Consider the following 22645-nt stretch of genomic DNA (forward strand, 5'->3'; position numbering starts at 1 on the left):
TGCAGGGAAATTTTAACCTTATGTTTATAACTTCTGCCACTTGATTTAGAAATGAGCATCATTCACTAAGTTGGAATTATTTTCCCCTTAAGGTAAAGTCTGAAGGTCCGGGAAAGGACTTTCATATAGCTATGAAAGCCCATAAAAACTTGATTTTGTTTGTATTATAAGTTTGAGCTTTATATCCTAGCTACAATATTTCCATAAAATGTATTTTCTAGGATTAGAGCATAAAAAATGCTAGAAGACAGATTTGATTGTTGTGAATTATTGTTACATTAAATTCATTAGTTCAGGAAATTCTTTTTAAGCCAATTTCATCATCTGTTAGAAATAGTCTTTTAGAAACTGATTTGTTGCTGGAGAATCTATAAAATTACACTCAGTTCTGATTAAAGCTTTGTGGTGCTCTGACTGTGGGAACTGCTTGTAATGAGCTCAGCATATAGATCATGTGTGAATGGGTTGGTAGTGACACTGTGTTGGCTATTTAGTACCTGGTCCCCATATTCCATGCCTGAAAGTATTTACTTTAGAGGTGAACGTTTACTAAATAAATTTATTTAGTAATTAGAAAGTATTTATTTCTATAATTAATGAATTGTGAATTATGTTTCAATAATATGTATTGTTTTTGGAAACATGTATTTCTGAAATGCACAAATCATTGATTCTTATTGTGTTAAATGATATTTATCTTTCAGAGGATCATAAAACTGGAGTTGGAGCAGTCATTTGGGCAGAAGGAAAATCTGTAAGCATGAAAATAATTCTTTCAACATTTAACCTTGATTTTGTTTAAACCTAGTTCAGTCTTAAGTGCATTACATTTTATTGACCCATTGGGGTTGATATCTCTTTTTGGTACATTTATTAAATTCTATAAATATTTGGTCATTCTCTTAACAATTGTCTAGGTAGATTAATTGATTTAGCAAACATTTATTAAACATCTCCCTCAGGGTAGGCACTGTGCCACAATGAACAGTGGGGATGTAAAGACCACATTTTCTGCCCTTGGTGACCTTAAATAGTCTATTAATGGAGATAGAGGAACAAAAAAAGGTTTGGTATATAACTGTAATTATGACATGACACTAGGAGAGCATGGGGCAGAATCTCTACACCGGTTGGAGAAATGAGTAAAATATTCTTGGAGGAGGTACGGTGCTATTCTTCTTGAAGAATGCATAGGAAGGCATCATGCAGAGCAAATTAGTGTGACTGGGAAGATAACTTGCAAAGGTTGAGGGTGTGAGACAGAATTTGGGGAAATTCAAGTGATTTGGTGTGCAGTGTGTACTATAGTTTGTATGGTAGAGTACATTCTATATGTATAGTAGAGTAGCAAAAAATTAGACCATGTAGAATTTTTATACCATGTAGAGAGTTTGGACTTTATCCTTTCCACAGTGGGATACTCTAGGGCTAACCAGTAAAAATAAAAGGCAAGTCACACACATAATTTTAAATTCTCTAGGAGCCACATTTAAAAAAATAAATAAAAAGAAACAGGTGAATTAACTTTAGAATATATTTTATTTATTCATATGTCCAGAGATATTATTTCAACCTGTAATTGATATAAAAGCTATTAATAAAATATTGTGTATCTGGGGAGAGTATTAAGTCTTCATAATCTTGTATTTTACACTTACAGTGCCTCTGAATTCAGACTAATCACATGTGGCTAATGGCTACTGTATTGGACAGTGCAATCCAAGAATATTTTAAGTGGGAAGATAATTTGATCAGATATACATTATAAGAAGAATGAAGTTGGGCTGGACCATGAATAGGGAGTGAAGAAAAAGGAGATGATGAAGCTTGGAGTTGTGGGGTTGGGTTTGAAGGGCATGGAATCAAGAGACGCTTGAAAAGCTGAAAGCTGAGTAGGGAGCCTAGATCTTGCTTCAGTAGACTTTATAGCAAGTAATTTGACTATTTCCCGGGATGTATCATGAGGCCCTCACTTTCAGCCTAGCCAATCAATAATCCAGTGTCTTCCCTGCCAACCTGTTCCTTCATCAGTGGTCACCATGCCATTCCCTGTTACTACACACATTTAATCAATCACCAAGTGCTATGAATTCCACCTTCAAAAGATGCCTTGGCTCTACCATCTCTGCCCCACCTGTTAACACCCACTGGAATAGGTGCCACAAGCTCCCACGGCATTCAGTGCATCTGATTTATGACACTCCTCACGGCTGAAATTATGTGCACAGGTTCTTCTCTCCATGTTATGAGCGAGGAAGTCCCTGTCTTGCTTACAGCTGTATTCCCAGCACCTAGCACGGTGCCTGGCCTGTGGCTGGAACTCTCATTTGTGTTGACGTGAATGCCCAGCAGCCTTTTGGCTTAACATGTGGTTCTCGGGGGCTCTGTAGAGAATTTAAGTTTCCAGTCAAGTTATCTATAGTAGGTAGCCTGGTCAAGTGGAAAGACGTGGGTTTGGGGTCCAGCAACCTGGGCTTGAATTCTGGATGTGTCACTAGGATTTATAACCCTGAACAAGTTTAATCTCTCTGGGCCTTAGCTTCCTTATCTATAAAATGGGAAAAGTAATAGTACTACTGTCTAGATTGTTATGTGGATTGACTAAATGAAATAATACATATAAAACTTGGCATGATGTTTGATATTTAGTAAATGCTCAAGAAAAGTTTATTATTATTATTATTATTAGTGAGATACATTTTATTTGTAAATGTTTGTTGGCTCATCATAACAATGATTTTTATCAAGCTGCCATAGTAATGAATCTGTTGATATTATCACATGAGTAGTTATAATATATTGAAATTTAGTGATTTATAGCATATTCTAAATTATTATAAATACTTACACTTTATGAAATATTTCACTCTGGTAACTGATAAAGCATTCATATAATACCTAATATGCCATTGACCATGAGAAATAAAAAAGCCACGTAAGTAAAAAGCTCTGTTAAATATATTACACATATATTATATACACATATAATAATATAATATTAAAGGAGAGTGCATTTTTATTTTCCAACAATATCACAACAGCATAATTGAAATTGTTCAAAGTATTTTCAGCATTTCTGGCTTGCTAACCGGTAGAAGAGCACAGAGCATATACAAAATTAACCATTATTTATGGAGCACCTGTTATATATGGAGCACTCTAATAGGTGTACTGTAGGGCATAGAAAAGAGGAATAAAACATGGTTTCTGTTTTCCAGGATCTTATTACCTTTTTGACGAGAGATGTCTGAATCAAGTGAAACAGTTTCTGAATTAAACAAGCTGGTATTTACTTAACAGCTAACACCAAGAACTGCTTTGAGATGATACATTAGAAATGATCAGCCTTCTTAAAATTTATTTTTGACAAAACCATGCTGCAGTAGGAGTGTGTAGGATTGTATTTTCTGGGTCACAGAAAATGGAATTAGTCACATGAAGTGTGATGCCAGGCTTTAGAACGCACGGCCAGCGCCTTCTGTGCTGACAGCTCAACTTCGTTGGTTTGTTCGCTCTCACAGAGGAGCTGGGATGGAACCGGTGCCATGTACTTCATAGGATGCGGTTATAACGCTTTTCCTGTTGGGTCCGAGTATGCTGACTTCCCACACATGGATGATAAACAGAAAGACAGAGAAATAAGGAAATTCAGATACATTGTACATGCGGAACAGAATGCCTTGACGTTTAGGTATGAAATTCGTTTGCATGTCTTTTCTTTAAAATGAAGCAAGAGTTAGTTGAAATTAGTTTTCTTTTAGCTATAATTTATTTCCTTTTCTTTTTTAAATTCTAAGACATATTCTTAGAAGTATAATTTCAGATATACTTGGTCAGGGCTGACTGACCTGAGGCCATTGCCAGAGACCCCCACACCTTCAAATTTGCTGAACGAACCTATGTTTTCTTGTCTTCCTTCTCTCTCCAATATAAAACTGCTTGGCATTTGTCCTTAGGGTCTTCCACATTTCTCAGTTGTAAGATGTCCTTTGTTTTCTAAATCTAGAACGGATATACTTATTAATACAGGTTTTATTATGAACCAAATTTCTTTAACATACTTTGGGTTAGAGATTATAACTGGCACCACCTCCTTCTGGTGTTCATTTAGAGCATTTCCACAAACACTTCTCAGCCATTACCACTAAGGGAATGTGATCTTAGTGGGGGTCAAAACTGAGCGAGACATGGCTTTTGTCTTTGAAGAACTTCGAATGTGGCAGGGGATAGAAGAGTGCTTTTGAGCTAAGGTGATCTGTTCTCTGGGAAAGGCCAACACAAAGTCCTGTGGAAATTCAGGGACTGCTAAAGATGGAGGGGGAGCGAGAGGGGAAAGCTTTAAGGAGGGGCTGGCATTTGAGCTGGGTTCTGAAGGTCTGGTGGGATTGGGGCAATTGGAGAGGCTTACCTGAAGGGAAGCCATCCTTGCTTATTTGCTTATAGGCATAACAGTGGTCTAGAAGTAGGAAAATGCTTGTGTTTAGGAACACGAGTGTTCCAACTGGGCTGGACCATGGAGCACATGGGAGTAGGTTGGAGCTGGACAAGAGAGGACTTTGAGTTTGAAAGTGGGGAAATGGAAAGGCATTGACAGAGCCACCCTACCAATCACTTAGGTCACAGGTGTATTATTTAAATAGACTAGATGCATAACATTCTGTTGCCCTAGTCTAGGCAAACAGAATGAGTTTTAACTGGGGAGATGGATCTGGAGAATGGATGGTCATGTAAGACAGCTGACTGAGAAGTGAAACCCTCATAGCCTCAGATGAGAGCATTCCTTGGTCCTAAACTCCCTCAGCAAACAGTTGCTCTGTTCTTTTCCTTGTGCTCTTCATTACGGGTTTACTTCCTTACTTTGTGTGGAGGTATGAATCTGTCAAAGCTAAACACTTGTTAAAACAAAGTATCCTTTCTCAGGGAGAGAATATAACTCAAAGCAGAATTTTAATATTAATTTATCAATGAATGACTTTATCAATTTAATAAACATTTATTAAGTAAGCAGTCGTACTAGATAAGGGTTAGATCTTCTGGCTACCGTGATGAGCTAATGTCTAACCACTTATGGTAAACTCTCAAGGAGGATGTTAGTTCTCGCCCCTCGTTCTGGTGTTACGAAGTTCTTACTTATCATAGGAAGCATTGTTCTTGCTCTCCCTCCCTGTCTCTTTCAGTGTCTTTTTCTGCTTTTATTTGTAATCTAATACTGAACATCTTACCAATTGCTTAGAATAATAAATGAATTTTAATTATAATAATTGTCATGTTCAGATTGTATATTAACATTTTATGAGTTTATATATTTCATATGTTCACTAATTTGGCAAGAATAAAGTTTATTATTGTTTAGAATGTTGTAAATCTGTTTTAAAAGCAGCTCAGTTTTATTATTTAAAGATTTCTCTAAAATATAACTATCCTTGTGGAAGCTGACTTCCTAATATTTATAAATTTTTTGTAGGTGTCAAGAAATAAAACCAGAAGAAAGAAGTATGATCTTTGTCACAAAGTGCCCATGTGATGAGTGTGTACCTTTAATTAAAGGTGCAGGCATAAAACAGATCTATGCAGGGGATGTAGATGTTGGAAAAAAGAAAGCAGACATCTCTTACATGAGATTTGGGGAACTTGAGGGTGTTAGCAAATTTACAGTAAGTAGATAACATTTTTTTCAAGTATACTTTTTATTATATTGTTTACATACCCTGCTGAATATTTCAAGTTAGTGAGTGATTCTCATGCTTTTAAATAGTTTCAACAAACTATTATCACTGAGGTTACTTATATGTGCAACTACCCATCTAATTACAGATGTTCAGCTTAGGGTCTCTGTCTTATGAATTGACATTGTGTTGCCTGTATCGAGTTGCACATTATTGACCTTACAGATCCTGAATTGGTGGACCCTTCAGTGCCATCTGGTGGCTAACAAAAGAAAATCCCTCACCCACCTCTTGCCTAACCCTTCTGGTTTGGAGTGGTAAATAGAGATGAAAATAGTTTAGATTACCCAAAAGACAGGGACCCACATAAATACACACACACATGCACTCATGACGCACATTTCTCATGGGAAAAGTCAGAAAAGTTAGAAGGGATTTAATATTTAATATTTCAAAAAAAAGTACTGAAATAGTTCATGAAAACATAGAACTTTAACTATTACTATTTAGGCTTTTAAAAAAATTTTTGGGGGCGTTATTTGTTTTTGAGAGAAAAAGAGCAAGCAGGGGAAGGTGCAGAGAGAGAGAGAGAGGGACAGAAGATCCAAAATAGGCTCTGAGCTGTCAGCGCAGAGCCCCATGTGGGACTCAAACTCACAAACCATGAGATCATTACCTGACCTGAAGTCCAACACTCAAATGACTGAACCACCCAGGCGCCCCTAAAAAACTTTTTAGAAACAATCTCAAACATACAGAAAAGTTACAAAACCACTACAAGCAACTTTTTTTTCCAGAAACATTTGAGAGTAACTTGTTGACCTGATAGCCAGATCACTGTTGGGGCAACTGGGTGGCTCAGTCAGTGTAGCATCCAGCTTTGGCTCAGGTCGTGATCTCGTAGTTGGTAAGTTTGAGCCCTGCATTGGGCTCTCTGCTGTAAGACTCTCAGCACAGAGCCTGCTTTGAATCCTCTGTCCCTCTCTTTCTGCACTGCCCCCCCGCTCATACTCTCCCAAAAATAAAAAAATAAATATTTTAAAAAATGGTAGCCAGGTCACTCTCAAAGTTTATTATATATTTCCTCAAACAGTAAATTCTCCTACAAAACCTTGATACAGGTCACAAAACTCAGAAATTATCGTTGATAATTTCATCCACAGATTGTTATCAAAGTTTACCAACTGTCCCAAAGTTCTATAATATAGCAAAAAGACCCCCCCTCAGAATCATTTATTGATTTTTAATGATAATTCTGGCATTTAATGTAACAGTTATGTACAAGAATTTGCAGTAGATATAAGAGGCATATAACTATTTATAGAATTCAAATTTACATTCCTGTTTGAGTCCAGAGTGCCTGGAACATATAAGGCACCAAAAAGATATGTTTTAAACTGTCTGTCTATTAGGCCACCTGGGTGGCTCAGTAGGTTAAGTCTCTGACTCTTGGCTTTGGCTCAGGTCATGATCTCATGGTTTGTGGAATCGAGCCCCACATCAGACTCTGTGCTTGTAGTGTGGAGCCTGCTTGGGATTCTCTTTCTCCTTCCCTCTCTGCCCCTTTCCTGCTCTGTCTCTCTCAAAATAAATAAATAAAACATTAAAAAATAATAAAAGTCAACTATATGTATACATATACTTATATATTTATACTAAAAATTTTAGAACTATAACAACATATTGCTTAGGTTCTGTGTATGTATGAAGTATTATAACCTTTTACCTTTTTTATCTTTGTCATTTATTTTTGGTTATTTCCAGTTTTGTTTAAAGTTCATCATGATTTTTAAAAGAAAAGGAGGGCCCTAAAAGAAAGAAGAGATGAATAAGATGCCTCTTTTATAAAAGTAAACAAAAGTTTACATCCAGCTAGTCAAAGAGAAATCTCCAGTTCTGTGTTTTTGTTTTCTGTCTCTTCATTCCTCCTGAGGAGCGGGAGGAAATAGTTTTTTTCACAATCTCTTCATAAAGATGAAATGACCTCGCTCATCAGGACAGTGACAGATTAAGTTAATTCTGAAATATTTTGCTTACTGGTGGATTTGAGTAGCTTTCTCACTGTAAAGAGAAGAAGAGGTCAGAAGAATGTAAGATAGGGCAAGAGAAACAGAAGGGGGCGGGGAAGACACAGGGTCAGAGGCCCCTTGCACCGATGGGCCGAGACCACAGGAGCACCCCACTCAAGTGCACACGTTCTTCTCTGTGCCCCTTCCAGCGATGGCTAACTCCTCCTCCTCCTCCTTTCCCTCATCTGGCCTGGTTTGCAATCTTACGTAAATGACTTAAACTCCCTGGTTAGCTAAATGCCTTGGTTTCTTTTTTGTAAATACCGGAGACTAACTTGAACTAGTATTCATTCTAAATTTGAATGTCAATAATGATTATACTTATTTTTAGATTATCAAGAGTAGTATAGGAGTGTCCAAAAAATTCAATTTTTTAAGATGAAAGCAAATTGAAATTAATTTTGTTTGAAAAACTTGCTTTTCTCCTTGAGATGTTACCATACACCTTGAGGTGGGTGATTCTGATTATTGCAAACTAGGCTGGGTCTCAGTAACAGTATTCTCAAGAATAGACTTTACCAGTGTAGACCCATGTCCACTTATTCAGAAGCTTTTTTTTCCTATTTAATACATGTACATTTTTCTCTATTAGGTCATATTACTTTTAAAATTTATTTATTATGAAAGTAATATATGCTCATTTTAGAGGATATAAAAAAGGGATATAAAAAAGAGTCGATATTCTGTTACAACGCATAGATACTACTGTTAACATGTTGCTGTATTTTCTGCATCATTGAGAATTCTTCAAAAATAATGTTTAATAGTCATACAATAGTCCAACTTGCAGACATAACTTATTTAATGATCCCCCTGTTGTGAGGCACGTAAATCGCTTCTAAGTTTCTTAAAGTTATAAATAGTCTTTTTATGATTATCCTTAAATATAAATTCAGGGTTATTAGTTTTTACTTTGCCAAAATTAATAAATTTTAGTAGTTTGACATGTTTTGAAACATGCCTTTTTTCTAAGTTTGTATATAATTTCCCACCCCTGATAAGCCCTCTCTTTCCTGGTCCTGATCCCAGCCATCCCATTTCAATAGGCAACCAGCCAGTTCTAGATGTCCTCCCTTTCCAAAGACTTTTTTACACATGGAAAAATGTTTGTCTTGTATATCATTCCCCCTCAAGAATCGTGGTATTAACTAGTTTGTCTGATGAGCTCACTGCACACTGAATTGTGTCTTTCTAGAGGTAGTGCCCTAATGAGGCCCTTTGGGTCAAGTCATTGGTAATTCTGCTGATGCGGATTTCTAGCCAAGTGAGAAGGGAAGGGCTGTGCCATGAGGTACTGATTATACTGTTTTTCTTCTCAGCTGCTCCAGGTGTCTTGGTGCTATCTGAGAACCATCAGGCTTCCCTATTTCTTTCTGAATGGTTGAGATGGAAAGCTGTAATCAGAGGAGATATGATATATGGTGTGATATAACATATTAAAAGACAAGATTATCTTGGTCATAAGTTTCCCTCTTTACATCTAAGCCTTCTCTAGCTGTCACAGATGCGGGAGGACCTGGAGATGGAATGTGCTGTGGTGGAAACTGTAGTGCTGGGCACGGGCAGACTCAGGTTCTAGTTCTGCTGTTGCCCTTAGCTAGTGGGCAAGTCACTACTCTTCCCTGGTCTTCTACTTCGTTACCTTTAAAATGGAGGTAAAGGATCTTTAAAGTTCCTTCCCTAAGAATATTGACTCTGATCCCGGAAGTCATATTATTCAGGGTCATTTAGGGTCATTACAGGGCCTGGTTGGTATGAACATGCTAACTCTTTTTTTCTTAGTTTTTAAAAAATGTTTCGATATTGACAACAGGGTGCTGAAATGCTGTTTATTAAATCCTTCTTAAACATATAAATAAAAGGTTTGCACCCTTTTACAGTGGCAGCTGAATCCATCAAGAACTTCTGTGGGTGAACAAAATGAGCCTGAAAGCAGAGAGAGTAAGTATTTAAAGTTCTTTTTTAACTTTGTTGCTAAGAAGAAAGGATACAAAGTGAGTTTTAATGATCAGGTGTTGGAAATTGTGGTTGTAGATAGATCATATTCTTTTTGCAGGTTAGATTTTTGCCATTTAATTTGTTTACAAATATTTGTTTATCGACCGTATGCTAGGTTCAATGGAAAGTGCTGGTTTATAATCAGCCCTATAGAATCTGCAGTTTAATACAAATAATCATGCACAAATTTGAATATATAAATTAAATTTATATGAAAGGGTAAACAACAATGCTCTTCTATACAAAATAAAAGCTTGTTGGACAATTAGAAAGGAAAAGTGTGTATAATTAATACAGATGGCTCTAAGGCCAAATTAGAGGATGCATACTTTTTAATTAGAGTAAAGGCACATTTGCAGAGATTGGTCAGAGAAAGGAAATGCTCTGGTTATTTGAATAATCCCAAGTCATCTCAGCTACCATAAACGAATTACTTACTCGTCTTCAAAGCTTTATTACTTGCACATTGACAGAGATATTTTTAATGTAATGTCATCTTTGGGAGATCTTGTAATTCCTTAACCACATAATTTTGAATATTAGTTATTGCTATGCAATATTATCTTTAAATATTAGTATGTTATCTGTTTGGATTCTAGGTAAATGAAAGTTTATTATACTAAATAAAAATTGTTTGATAATAACAATGATTTGATTACTGTGAAAAATTAGGAAATATAAAGGTCTTTATGAAAAGAATTCATTTTCTATAGTTTCTGTGCAAAGCTTGATTTTCTGTGTTCTGAATTAGCTTTACTTATTCAAGTAGTTTATTTTTTATTTGCAATCTGGGGGGAAATACCTATGCACTGCATCTTTTACAAAAATTAATCAGGAAAAAAAGAAAAAATGCAAAGAAAAATATATGTGGATCTGATTAAAGAATGTGTATTCAATAACAGTGTTTGAGGGGGCCCCTTATTAATTCCCTCTTGTTAGGGAAAGGACATAATTGGCACTAACCATAAAAAGATGAATTAATTTATCTGTGTTAAAATTAAGAACACCTATTCATCAAAAGATGTCATTGAAAGAGTACAAAAGCAAGCCATAGAATAGGAGATATTTGCCACTTACCATCGATAAAGGGCTTGTATCTAGGGTTTATTATTCCTAATAAATCACCAAGGAAAGGAAGACATGTTGCGATTAGCCGTCCTGAGATTGGAAGACGAGGTTGCAATGGGAAGGGACGAGAGGGAAGCCTCAGCTTTGTTGGCAATGTTTTATTTTTTTACCTGGGTGATGGTCCCATGTCCATTTACTTTGTGACTGCTCACTGAACTGCAAATTCATGTTATATATATATGTGTATATATATGTATATATGTAAATATATACAGCTTTATTGAAGTAGAATTTATATATCATAAATTTGTCCTTTCAAAGCACAGATTTCAGAGTTGAGTGAATCCACTCTTCAGTAGGGCAGATACTGTATTCCCAGAGTGAGTTTTCTGGAGTCTGTTCTTCAACAGTTGAGAATTTTAAGATAAAATAAAATGAATGTTCCTTTTTAATTTAAGCACTGTTTTGGTCTTACAACCTATATGACTTTAACAAATAGGCATGTGTTTGAAGTGAAACTTTCCTGATATAAGTTCCTCTTGACCACTAGACGGTGTGTTGAGGCCCGTGCCCCCCGGTGAAGAACAGCACCAACACAAAAAGCTGTGTCTTGGAAACCGCTAAGAAGTCCTGTCTGAACTGGAATGAGGCCTCGGGAGTTCTTGTTGCACTTTTAAAATTCTAGCCTTGTTAACTCAGAAAGTAAGGATGGATTCTGTGAATAGCTGAAGAAAAAATTTAAGGACACTAGTTTATTATTACCATATGTATGATGTTAATGAGAATGTTTTTATTTTAGATTTGTGTGTTTTCCAGAATATAGTGGTGTGGTCTTTTATTGCATTAAATGAGGTAGCAATCATTTAATGAGCCCAATTTAATCACCTGTTGAGGTTAATTTCTCGTTGTCTTAGCTTTATATTGGCCAATTGTTTTTTTTTTTTTTTTAAAGGGCTGGTTCACTGCAGTCACGTCTCAGCAGAGAGTTCTAAAATTTTTAAAATTTCTTTTAAAAAATATTAAGTCCTTCAGATTGTGAAGGTGATAATTATTAAACTGCTCTGAGGAAGTAAATGATGACCTGGTCATTTTTAAGTCAGTGTATGTCTCACCAAAAGTTCACACTTATACCTAAAGCTTTTTAATAATCAGGATTTAATTAGGATTGAATCATAAAAATGAAGTTGATAGACCTGATGCCCATTATAAAAGTATATTCCTAACAAAATTCTTTATTTAAAAAAAAATCTTCCAATAGTAGAAATCACAATGATTTGTTGGACTGGAGTGTTATATCACTGATAAGGAGTAGCAGCAGGAAGAAAATACTATTCTGAGGCAGTATTAATTACTCTTTGATAGCACTGATTCTTGAAATCATTCACACTGCCAACTTTGGTTATGATGTTAACAGTGAAGAAATATTTTAGTCTGGAATATTGAAACTAGCCTTTTTTGAATTCCATTTATAAATGCTGCCCACTTTTCCCTCCATACAATTAACAGAGTGTCTCATGGCTTTCAATTGAAGGTTTTTAAAAAAATATTTGCAAACCTTAAGAATACCAGGAATCTTGAAAGTAAAATTATGGCCAGTCAGTTAAGTTGCATTCCAAATTGCTCTTTGTGAAACCTCTCACTTTTATTTGCTGAGGAACTTTCAGGAAATTAGTCCACAGATGAAGACACATGTTTTGTACTTTCCTAGAGTTAGGGAGGGAGCCCATAGCCCGTGGTCCACGGGCCTGCAGGTGACATCACGCAGAGCCCGCCCTTGGCCGGTGGAGGAATCAGGTTTGCCTCTGCGGTCCTGCCTTCCCTTCCACAGCACCGCTTGGCCTCCTGAAGCCTCCCAACCCAGTCTCTCAGAACCTGCCCAGGGTGATCCAGATGTTGGCCGTTGCCCCTGTCTGTACAGCAGCCCACTTCGGTGCTCTGGGAGTTCAAAGTCCTCATACCAGCCAGCTGAGAAATGCCTTCAGTGTTGAGAGAGGGGAGGAAAGATATCCTTAGAGATAACTAAGGCTAATTTGAAAACCAGTAGTGAAGCTATTTTAAAATACTTATTAATATGAAAATACTGAAATTTGCTTACATCCTCCCAGTTGCTTCGATAAATTCATATTAGAATTGTTGTTCTTTTACTAATAGGTCATCCACATTTAATACATTATAAATCAATCAGATATTTTATAAGACCTGGTATACTGCTAGGTTTATGTATGGATGTTGAGGGAGATATCAGAAGGGAGAAACATAAAATGGGAAAAACTAGGCTTAGGAAATAGAAAATTGATATTTCCAAGCACTATTAAAATATTCATGATAATGCCATATTTCCTTCTTTACAACTGGTCAGTTTTTAACATTTATTGAGAATTTACTCTGTAATACCAAAAGGAAAGCTATGTGAGGTCAGGGATATATATCTATGAATTTATATGTATCTATATGAATATATGGATTGATATATTTATATATATAAATATATATACATGTTTATAACTGATGAATCCAGTGCTTACATTGTGCCTGGCACCTAATAGGCATTCAGTAAGTTTTAGTTGATTGGCTGAGGGAGTACAGGACACTGGCTAGACCCTGGAAATGAGATGTGTAAGAAATGCTCCGTCATCTCATAAAGCTCACGGCCTAGTGGAAGACGGAAGCAAGAGAAAATGATTCTCAGAGTGGGGTCCGTGGACAAGCTGCCTTAGCACCACCTGGGGACTTGCTAGAAATGCAAATTATTAGGGTCCCACTGAGACCTATTGAATCAGAAACTGGGTGTGGGGCCTAGCAGTCTGTGTTTTCACAGCTCCCCTGATGACTTTGGAGGTTGAGAACCACCCTGTGAATGTAACTATAGGAAGCTTCTAATATATATAATTAAAACTACTAGGGGGAAAAAAAAAAAACCTATTGCAAGGAAACCAGGATGTGGTTTTAGCTAAGAAAAGGTATGCGGTATGGAGATACAGTTTTGTTAAAAGAAAGTAAATTTTGTCCTAAAGCTGGTTATTTCAGAATGGAAAAGAGAAAGATAAAGGACAAACTAAGGACATAGAAAGTTAGGAAAAGAAAAAAGAGAAAGGGAAGAGAGGATGGAAGGAGGGAGAGAAGGAGGGAGGAAGGGAGGGAGGGAGTTAGTTTTGTAGTTACATTGGCTAAAAATTGATTTGTTATAAGGGTTTTTAAAAATAACAAGCTTGATTTTTTTGTTTTAATAGCTTGCTTATGTAATTTTCTTTCATTTGATGAAAGGGCAAAGTTTTTTTGGACTGTTAGTCTGCTCTTGATAAGATATTATGAATGGTTTTCTTTACCTTTTACATAATCTGCCTGAAAAGCAAAGATGTTATGTTTTATTAAAATAATTTCCTGTGCTTCATGTTGTCTTTATCAGATATTTGATTACTTAACCAAGTCTTAACACTAAGAGCTAAATTTTATTTAAAACCATGTAATCTTCTGTATTTGTCTTTAAAATCTGTTGTCACTTTGGTTAAATAGATAATTAAGTACTATCTGTGATCTTATTTAGTCATGTCCAAACCTTTTGATATTATTTACAAACTTTCCAAAATCTTTTTTTTACTTAATTTTTAAAATTTATTTTTGAGACAGAGAGAGAGCACGAGCTGGGGAGGGGCAAAGAGAGAGAGAGGGAGATACAGAATCTGAAACAGGTTCCAGGCTCTGAGCTGTCAGCACAGACCCCGCTGCGAGGCTCAAACTCACGAACCGTGAGATCATGACCTGAGTCGAAGTCGTAACTGACTGAGCCACCCAGGCGCCCACCCAAAATCAATTTTTCAATACAGTTTTTTGACCTGGAAAAATAAGTTGGGCCCATGGAACATCTCAAAAGGTTTATTTTCTCTTGTTATAAAAGGGAGATGCTAAATGAATTGGTTTATGTGATATGTTAAATTACATGGGAAGCACTGTTAAATAAGAAATATCAGGCTTTCTTTACGTTATGTCTATATAGGTATCTGTTTTAAGTGTTGCAGAAATTGTGTGAAATTCCTAGAAATAAGGTGTCCCAGGATAATGTTATCACTGTAATTCTAGTTATTATCTTAAAATGTTGTATTTCCCAGATATAAGATTTTCTTGCCAATTGCATTGTAATGAACTCTGTCAGATCTTTAGCATGGCCATTTGTAAGTCTTTATCATTTGCAGACAGTTATTGTTTTATTCTGATGTTTTATAAAAGTTTTCCTCCAAAAGTGCTTCATCTTCAAGGAGATTCGTGAATGGACTCTAACAAGTACTGCGGAATACAAGTTTCTGATAACTTTAAGGTCATCCAACTGAACTGGGTAAGAATTTCCAGAACTATAGGAAAACTGGATTCAGACAGAACCAATATTAATTCTATGGGGTTGAATGAATATGGGAGTGAGTGAACTGAGGAGGATGATCATAATTTTTTATGACTTTTGGGGTTGAAACTGCTGTTTTTTTCGTTGTTGTTATTTTTACTGTTTGGTTTTTCCAGGTTTAAGAAAACCTTTTTCTCTTTTCTCTTAAATTATCTATGATTTATAGGAGTTTGTTAAATTATTCCTTCAGAAGCAGAATTGAAACAATTACTTTTTTCCCTACTTCACGCCTCCAGAATTTAACAACTGTTAGTGAGCATTCTTATTTTCATGGCAGTACAGTTATTTGAGTAAGCTCGATACGGATCTGTTCTTATAAGGAGCATACGTGGAAACATTGGTTATATTACTGAGGCTTTGACTGGAATGTCCTGTCTGAGAGATCTGCATAGACTCAGATATGACCAGACAGCTTTAAGAAACTAAGGCTGACTTTATGGAGCCAATATACACCAGAGCCCCTTGGAAGAGTTGGCCTGGGGTCTTGCTTATAGGGTTCCCAGCAGCCTTACTAGGTGAGTAAGGAAGGTCACTTCCTGGCAGGCTCAGGAATCTCAGAATATTTTGGGACCTTGAGAAGAGAGGAATTAACCCAGATTTGTAGGTATTGCAGGCAAAGTCTGATAGCAAGTCCTTGTCTTGGCTTCCTAGCTTCAAGAGGCTTTTAAGAGTTCAATCTGAGATTCCTTAAGAAAAAATCCAGCAAAGCAGATTTAGAAAAGCCTATGCGATCAATTGTTATTCTTGCTACATTTGTGTATATAAGCCAAATTTATTGAAACTAGATTTAATTTGCAAACAAATGAGTCTTCCTGTGATTATTTTGATAGAAAAATTATGTTTCAGTAATACCTCTTTATAAACATCAGATTCGAGGGGTGCCTGGGTGGCTCAGATGGTTAAGTGTCCCACTCTTGGTTTTGGCTCAAGTCACGATCTCACAGTTTCGTGAATTTGGGCCCCGCCTCAGGCTCTGTGCTGGCAGTGCAGACCTACTTGAGATTCTCTCTCTCCCTTGCTCTCTGCCCCTGCCTCACACACTCTATCTCTGTTTCTCTCAAAGTAAACAAATACACTTTTAAAAAATCATAAATATCAGATTCTAGTGCTGTTCATTAGTTTTGAGGTTTTATTTTCCACCTGTAAAGTCACTGGATCCTGAATTCTAGTTTCTTCCAATATTTGGCTATAGCTCTCCAAATTAACCTTTCCAATTTTCTCCCAGTTTTGACTCGGAATCACTAGGAACAAAACTACCCCTTTCCCCCAAAGCCCTATAAACTGAATGTGAATGACTTGATATAAAGGTCAGAGAAATGGCCACAATAACTTGTGTTTAGACAATCTTCATGCTTGCTGCTGTATGTGCCACTCAGAACGTTTATCTAAACAATGATCAGAGATACTCAGACTGCAAAAGATGCTTTGACCCTGACATCTAGAAATTTTCTTGACTGGCTGCCCCTGGGCTTAGAAGCTGGTTTATAATTTATTCTAATACTTAACCCTTGTTTTTCTTTTGTTTCCATAGAAATGCCTTAACAAATACTTGTTTTCTCGCACATTATAGGCCTGACTGTGGGAGCCCAGTTATATATATTACTACCTCCTAAAATGAGACACAACTATTTAACTGAACTAAGCTATTTTCAAGACTAAGAGATTAATTCAGTGAAATAGTAAAACAATCCACCAACTCAGCTTCTGATTATGAAGCTTTCTGCAGTTTCAAAGGTGAGACTAAAGGGAAGCAAAACACGCCACTCCAAAAAATATGCCACTTTGGCATATGGATTATATTGAATTAAAATTATATGAGAAATAGCCACTGCAAGAGGGACACTCCTTTGTCCCCCTGAAAGCAGGAAATAAACTCCCATGTGAAGGGCACCCTCTCGACACCTGGTGGGTAAAAACATCCTCATCACTGGGGATAAGAGATGCAAGGATGAGAAGCGATAGAAACAACTTTGTTACTTCTTTGTTAATTTGCTACCCCAAACCCAAACTCCTTCGATGGGTCTTCACAAATAATTGTTTCTGTGCTTTATAAAAGGTGTAAAGGCTGTTTTTGCTTGGTCACATCTTTGAGTCTCATATTTCTATGGCTCACATATATATGGAATTAAAATTTTTTTTCTCCTGTTGTCTTATGTCAATTTAATTTTTAGAGCAGCCAAAGAATCTAGAAGGGAAGGGAAAATTTTTCTTTCCTTACGCATCTTTTCTACATTTGCTTCCAAGGGCACATGCTAGGTTCTTTTTTTTTTTAAACTTAAAAAAAAACTTTTATTTATTTTTGACAGAGAAAGGCAGAGCGTAAGTGGGAGAAGGGCAGAGAGAGAGGGAGACACAGAATCTAAAGTAGGTCCCAGGCTCTGAGCTGTCAGCACAGAGCCCAACGTGGGGCTAAAACCCACAAACTGAGATCATGACCTGAGCAAAGCTGGCCACTTAACCGACTGAGCCACCCAGGCGCCCCACGTACTGGGTTCTTGAAAGAACATTCATGCTTTCTGCCAAACCAGCCCTGTTTCAGAGAACAAGCAGGGAGCCCCTTAGGACCATGGCCAAGACTGCTCTAATTATGCCCTCTTTAAGAGAGACTTACAGTCAATCTATTCATTTACTCTATTACCGTTTGTCAGATTTCTTCATTCTCCTTAGCCTGTGAGACCTTCCCTATTGGAAAAAGACAGCTAGCGGCTGTAACCTGGGGGACCCTGTTCTGGTTAGCTGGGGAGGCTTACTGGGCCAGAACCTTTGTGGGTGTTCTGACTTCTCCGTAGCCTAGCAGACTGATCTTCCAGTCATGCTGTGGCTCGTTTTGCTGACACAGTGAAAGGAGTGTCCTAATGGGTCGTGGCTGGCTACCTCAGCCACCCTAAGAAGGGATTCTCAGTTACAGCCCAGGCCACCTTTATAACTTACTGAGTCTGGAACATAGGCATCTGTTACTTCAGGCCAACAGGTAGGTGTATTGCTACCATTTACTCAGTCCCTGAGCACCTGCATGCTAAATGCTCTCCACTCCAAATGGAAACAGTGCAATTTGCTTTGGACACTTTTGTAAAATAGAAGAAATTAAGTTTTCACTGTCAAAAATAATAAAACTGTATTTTGAGGAGTTCAGAAATTTGCCCAGTAGCAGACTGAATGCATAGTGTTTATTTTCCAGAGTTGACAGTAAATCTTTTACCTCCAAGCACAAGTTTTAAAGCTGTGAGTTTTTCAGAATCCTAACTGAATGATGTTCCAGAAAACCTTTTGTTGATATTTTAGAGCAGTTTACTAGCTTTGCTAGATTTTTGTCTTTCATTTTTATCATACCAGAAAGTCACCGTAGATGAAGGTTCCCTCAACCTTGACACAGTTGGCATTTTGAGCCAGATGACCCTTTGCTGTGGGGGTTGTCTTCTGCATTGTAGGACATTTATCTGCATCCCTGGCCTCCACCCACTAGATGTCAGTAGCAACCTCTCATCCAGAAGGCAACCAGAAATGTTCGTTAGGGGGCAAAGTCACCCCCCAGCGGAAAGCCACTGACATAAACCATCAAGTGAGTGTAAGTGTGTATTTATGATGCATGCCTGACTGTATCAGATGTAAGGGCCATTTCGTGTATATCACCACGACACCTAAGGCCTTCTCTGTGCGTGGGTCCCCAAATTTGAAGATGACAAATTCCACTGATTCTTTTCCAGAATCAAGTCAAAAAGCAAGTAAGTCAAAAGCAGTTTGAAATCTCACATCTCCAATTTTAAGTTAGGGGGGAAAAGGTTATAGCCTGTAGCTTTGCTTGGTTCTGTTTGTTTTTCAGATTACTGATACATAGGAATCAGCCAGACTGGTGAGTGTAGCACAAAGTGATTTGTTAGGGAAAGCACAGGTCTTTCAGAAGGACATGGGCCAGGACTTTTCTGGAATAACTCTCTCCCAGCCACTCTAGATGTTAAGGCAGTTGTGTTTCTGCAAGTTTCCACTTTCAGAAATTGGAATCCAGACCACGTTGAACCAGGAGAAGCTGTGGTCTATCCCAGTGCTGACACCCACACCTAAAGGTGTTCAGCCAGGGATGTACCCCCAGGGCCTGAGGTGGAGGAAGGAGGCTGTTTGCCTATAGAGAACATGGCTCTTCCTAATGAGTGGGGGTGGGGTTGGGGTCTCAGCAGCGTGAAGTACCTTGTATGGTCTGATGTGCCCGTTTCCAGAGTTTCAAAAAAAGAAACAAGAGTTAAGCCAGAAGATGCAAAAGCAGTATGGTGTCTGATGCTGTTCAATCTCAAGAACGCTAAGCCCACGAGCAGTGAGGCCCCTGTGGAGCATACCACAAATCTCTGGCTCTGATGATAAGCAGTGGTAGTTCTCTTGGCTCTTTATCTGAACGCCCCATGACCCACCCACTGATCGATATTTCTGAGAGCTTGCTGTGTGCCTGGCAGTCTGGTGAGCCAACCCAGAGACACAGCCTACCCTCATGGAACTTATAGCCCGCGGGGAGACAGACGTAAGTATCGCTGGAGGTCAGTGGGAGAGAGGTCCACCGAGAAGACTAGTCTCCTGACAAACAGGCACACATGAGTCTAGTTCTCCACTTCACCCCGAAGTCGGTATCATGCTTCTCAGGGACTATCAGCTGACCTCGGTGGATCCAGAAGGTTGTATTGGTTTAGGTTCTTGAAAAATACTCCATGCTTAACCAGGAGATAGTTTGGAAAGCATCCAGAAGGACAGGAGAAAAATGATGTTAAAAATGCAAATACTATACTCTCAGAAACAAGTGTTTCTGTTGACAAATTTTGCCAAACCTTGTTCATTCTGACACTGAAGTAGCCTTATTCAAGAATACTGTTTCTGCTGAAATTACACACTTTAGTGTCATGTAATGGAGAACTTATATGCTTGTTGGGGTATTAGGTGAAAAGAAGTGTTTTCTTTAAAAAAAAAAAAAAGCAAAAGTTGGGGCACCTGGGTGGCTCAGTTGGTTAAGCATCTGACTCTTGATTTTGGCTCAGGTCATGATGTCCTGGTTTGTGAGCTCCAGCTCCATGTTGGTCCTGGATCCTTCCTAAGAATCTCTTTCCTTCTCCCTTTTCCCCTCCCTTGCTTGCTCGCTCTCTCTCACCCACAAAAAAATTTAAACATCTTGAGGAAAGTCACCATTCAAACTACTATAATGATGCCCAAACTATTCCCTGATTAGTGGGTATTTATTATAGGATGTTACAGGGCGGGGAGGCTCCACCTTTCTCGGCTAAGGTTGCCACCAACGTGCCAGACAAGCCTCAGTTCTTCCTGCCTATCTGATCCGTGGGCATTGGCCAGAATCAGATGCCATCAGGGCCTCTGCGACTATTCATTCCGGAACTCCTCTTACAAAGTCTGTGCGAGTGGCCCAGTAAAGGTTTGACACCTGCAAGAAGAGTAAGATGCTCCTCTGGCCATCCCCTGGCCAACCACCCCCTGCCTTTAGGTGACACAGGTCCTGAATGGGCTGAGGAGAGAGGAGGGTGACACAGAATGCAGGGTCAGATCATCCTGTAAAAATGCCTCAGTGGGGTGCCTGGGTGGCTCAGTCAGTTAAGGGTCTGATTCTTGGTTTCGGCTCAGGTCATGATCTTGAGGGTTGTGAGTCAAGGCCCGCATCAGGCTCTGCACTATCAGTGCACTATCAGTGCATTCTCTCTCTCTCTCTCTCTCTGCCCCTCCCCTGCTTGTGCTCTGTCTCTGTCTCTCGCTCTCTCTGTCTCTCAAAAATATCAACTTAAAAAAATTTTTTTAAATAAATAAAAATGCCTCAGTTACAGGAGCACCATCAACAGCAGAAGCAAATAATTACTGAGTCTACTGCTTTGATCCAAGCCCCCAAATTGAGAAAGCGTGAACCCTGGTTCTAGTTCAAACTGCTTAGACTTTTTTTCTTTTTGAAAAGAAAACAGACATCTCCAAAGAGACTTTCATGTTCTAAGTGACAAGAAAAACCAGAGTAAATTAAATGTATAGTGTTTATTTCAGCTAGCACAGTAACTGTATAGTTAACGTGGCATCTCTAAGCAAGGTGGTTGGCTCTCTTTACATGCTAGAATAATCAATGATTTATGTACCTGGCAATCTTTTCATAATCCTTTATACAAGCATGTGTATTTATGACTGTTTTAGAAAAGTTTGAGGATAATGTAACTATAGAAAGGGATTATAATTTTTTTTTGCCATCGTGACTGTGCTTGTTTAACCATATCTAAAATTCTTCTGAAGTCAAGTACTTTCTCAGCTAGAGCAGTAAGGCATTGTGGCAAAATAGGTTGGGGGGCTTGCCAGGTTATATTTGCTAAAAATGGGGCATGCATATATTTGGACCAGAACCAAGATTTGAACTCAGAAATCACCTCATCCAGTGATTATCAACAGGGGCACTGATGGCATATTGAGGGGATCATTCCCCATTGTTTAGGACTATCTTGAGCATTGTCGGGAGATTTAGTACCCCTGACCCACCTGCACCAAATGCCACTTGAATCGTCTAGAAATTTGGACAACAAATGCCCACTGGGGGTGTGTGTCGTGGGGAACTGGCCTTGGGTGAGAACCACGGATCAATCCAATGACCCATGAATGGGCTGCACGCCCCCTTCCATTGTCCTCTAAAGAGGCTCTGCTTCCACATGCCTATACCCCAGTGATGAAAAATCACCGCCTCCTGAAGTCACATTTGAACTCTACTCATTACTAAAGTGTTATTTTTTATGACATAACTCTCCCATCCCCGCCGTTTCCATCATTAGCCCTGGGTCTTTAACACAGACCTCTTTGTGTCTCACCCCCTTCCACATGACTGCCCTCCCGTCTTTGAAAGTAGCCATTGTGTTCCTGCTGTCCCGTGACAACCTCCCACCTCTCCTGGAAACTTACTGTGTCATTGTACATGGTTTTGCACTTCATGGCAAAGCACTTTTTATATCAGCTCATTTAATTTTCACACCATGATTTATGGGTGATCATTTCCTCTTCACAGGGAATGAAATGGAGTTTCAGACCCAATGACTGACCCAAAGCTGCACTGCTGGGCATTGGTAGATCCAGAACATGAATCTATTCTGCAAATTCAGTGTCTGTCACACTTTTCCCAGTGTTCACTGAATTTTGTCCAGTCTCTCCCATTCCAATGCCTTCTTTCCATCTCTGGCTGTGCTTGTCTCCCATGGTAGAAGGCATGATGGCCCCAATTTTTTACCCTTTTTTATATTCACATCCTTTACCATATTGCTTTCATTTTCTCCCAGCAACAGATGGAGTATATTTCTCAGCTCTTGATTTTGGGTTTGTGTATATATATATATATATATATATATATATATATATATGTGTGTGTGTGTGTGTGTGTGTGTGTGTGTGTGTGTATAGTTTATTTATTTTTAAGACAGAGCACCAGTGAAGGAGGGGCAGAGAGAGAG

General features: G+C 38.2%; 1 protein-coding gene across 2 annotated transcripts in view; it reads left to right on the forward strand.

The window, feature by feature from the left end:
• Window positions 1-14192, forward strand: part of CDADC1 (cytidine and dCMP deaminase domain containing 1) — a 45680-nt gene extending 31488 nt beyond the window's left edge. For both annotated transcript variants that reach the window (XM_029936779.1, XM_029936780.1), the window contains 5 exons: window positions 705-754; window positions 3522-3691; window positions 5465-5654; window positions 9616-9676; window positions 11352-14192. In XM_029936779.1, the coding sequence (XP_029792639.1) occupies window positions 705-754; window positions 3522-3691; window positions 5465-5654; window positions 9616-9676; window positions 11352-11425 (545 nt within the window). In that variant the 3' untranslated portion in view covers window positions 11426-14192. The remainder of the gene's footprint in view (window positions 1-704; window positions 755-3521; window positions 3692-5464; window positions 5655-9615; window positions 9677-11351) is intronic.
• Window positions 14193-22645: the final 8453 nt, after the last annotated feature.

Source organism: Suricata suricatta, chromosome 4 (assembly GCF_006229205.1).
Source record: "Suricata suricatta isolate VVHF042 chromosome 4, meerkat_22Aug2017_6uvM2_HiC, whole genome shotgun sequence".
NCBI classification, from domain to species: Eukaryota; Metazoa; Chordata; class Mammalia; order Carnivora; family Herpestidae; genus Suricata; species Suricata suricatta.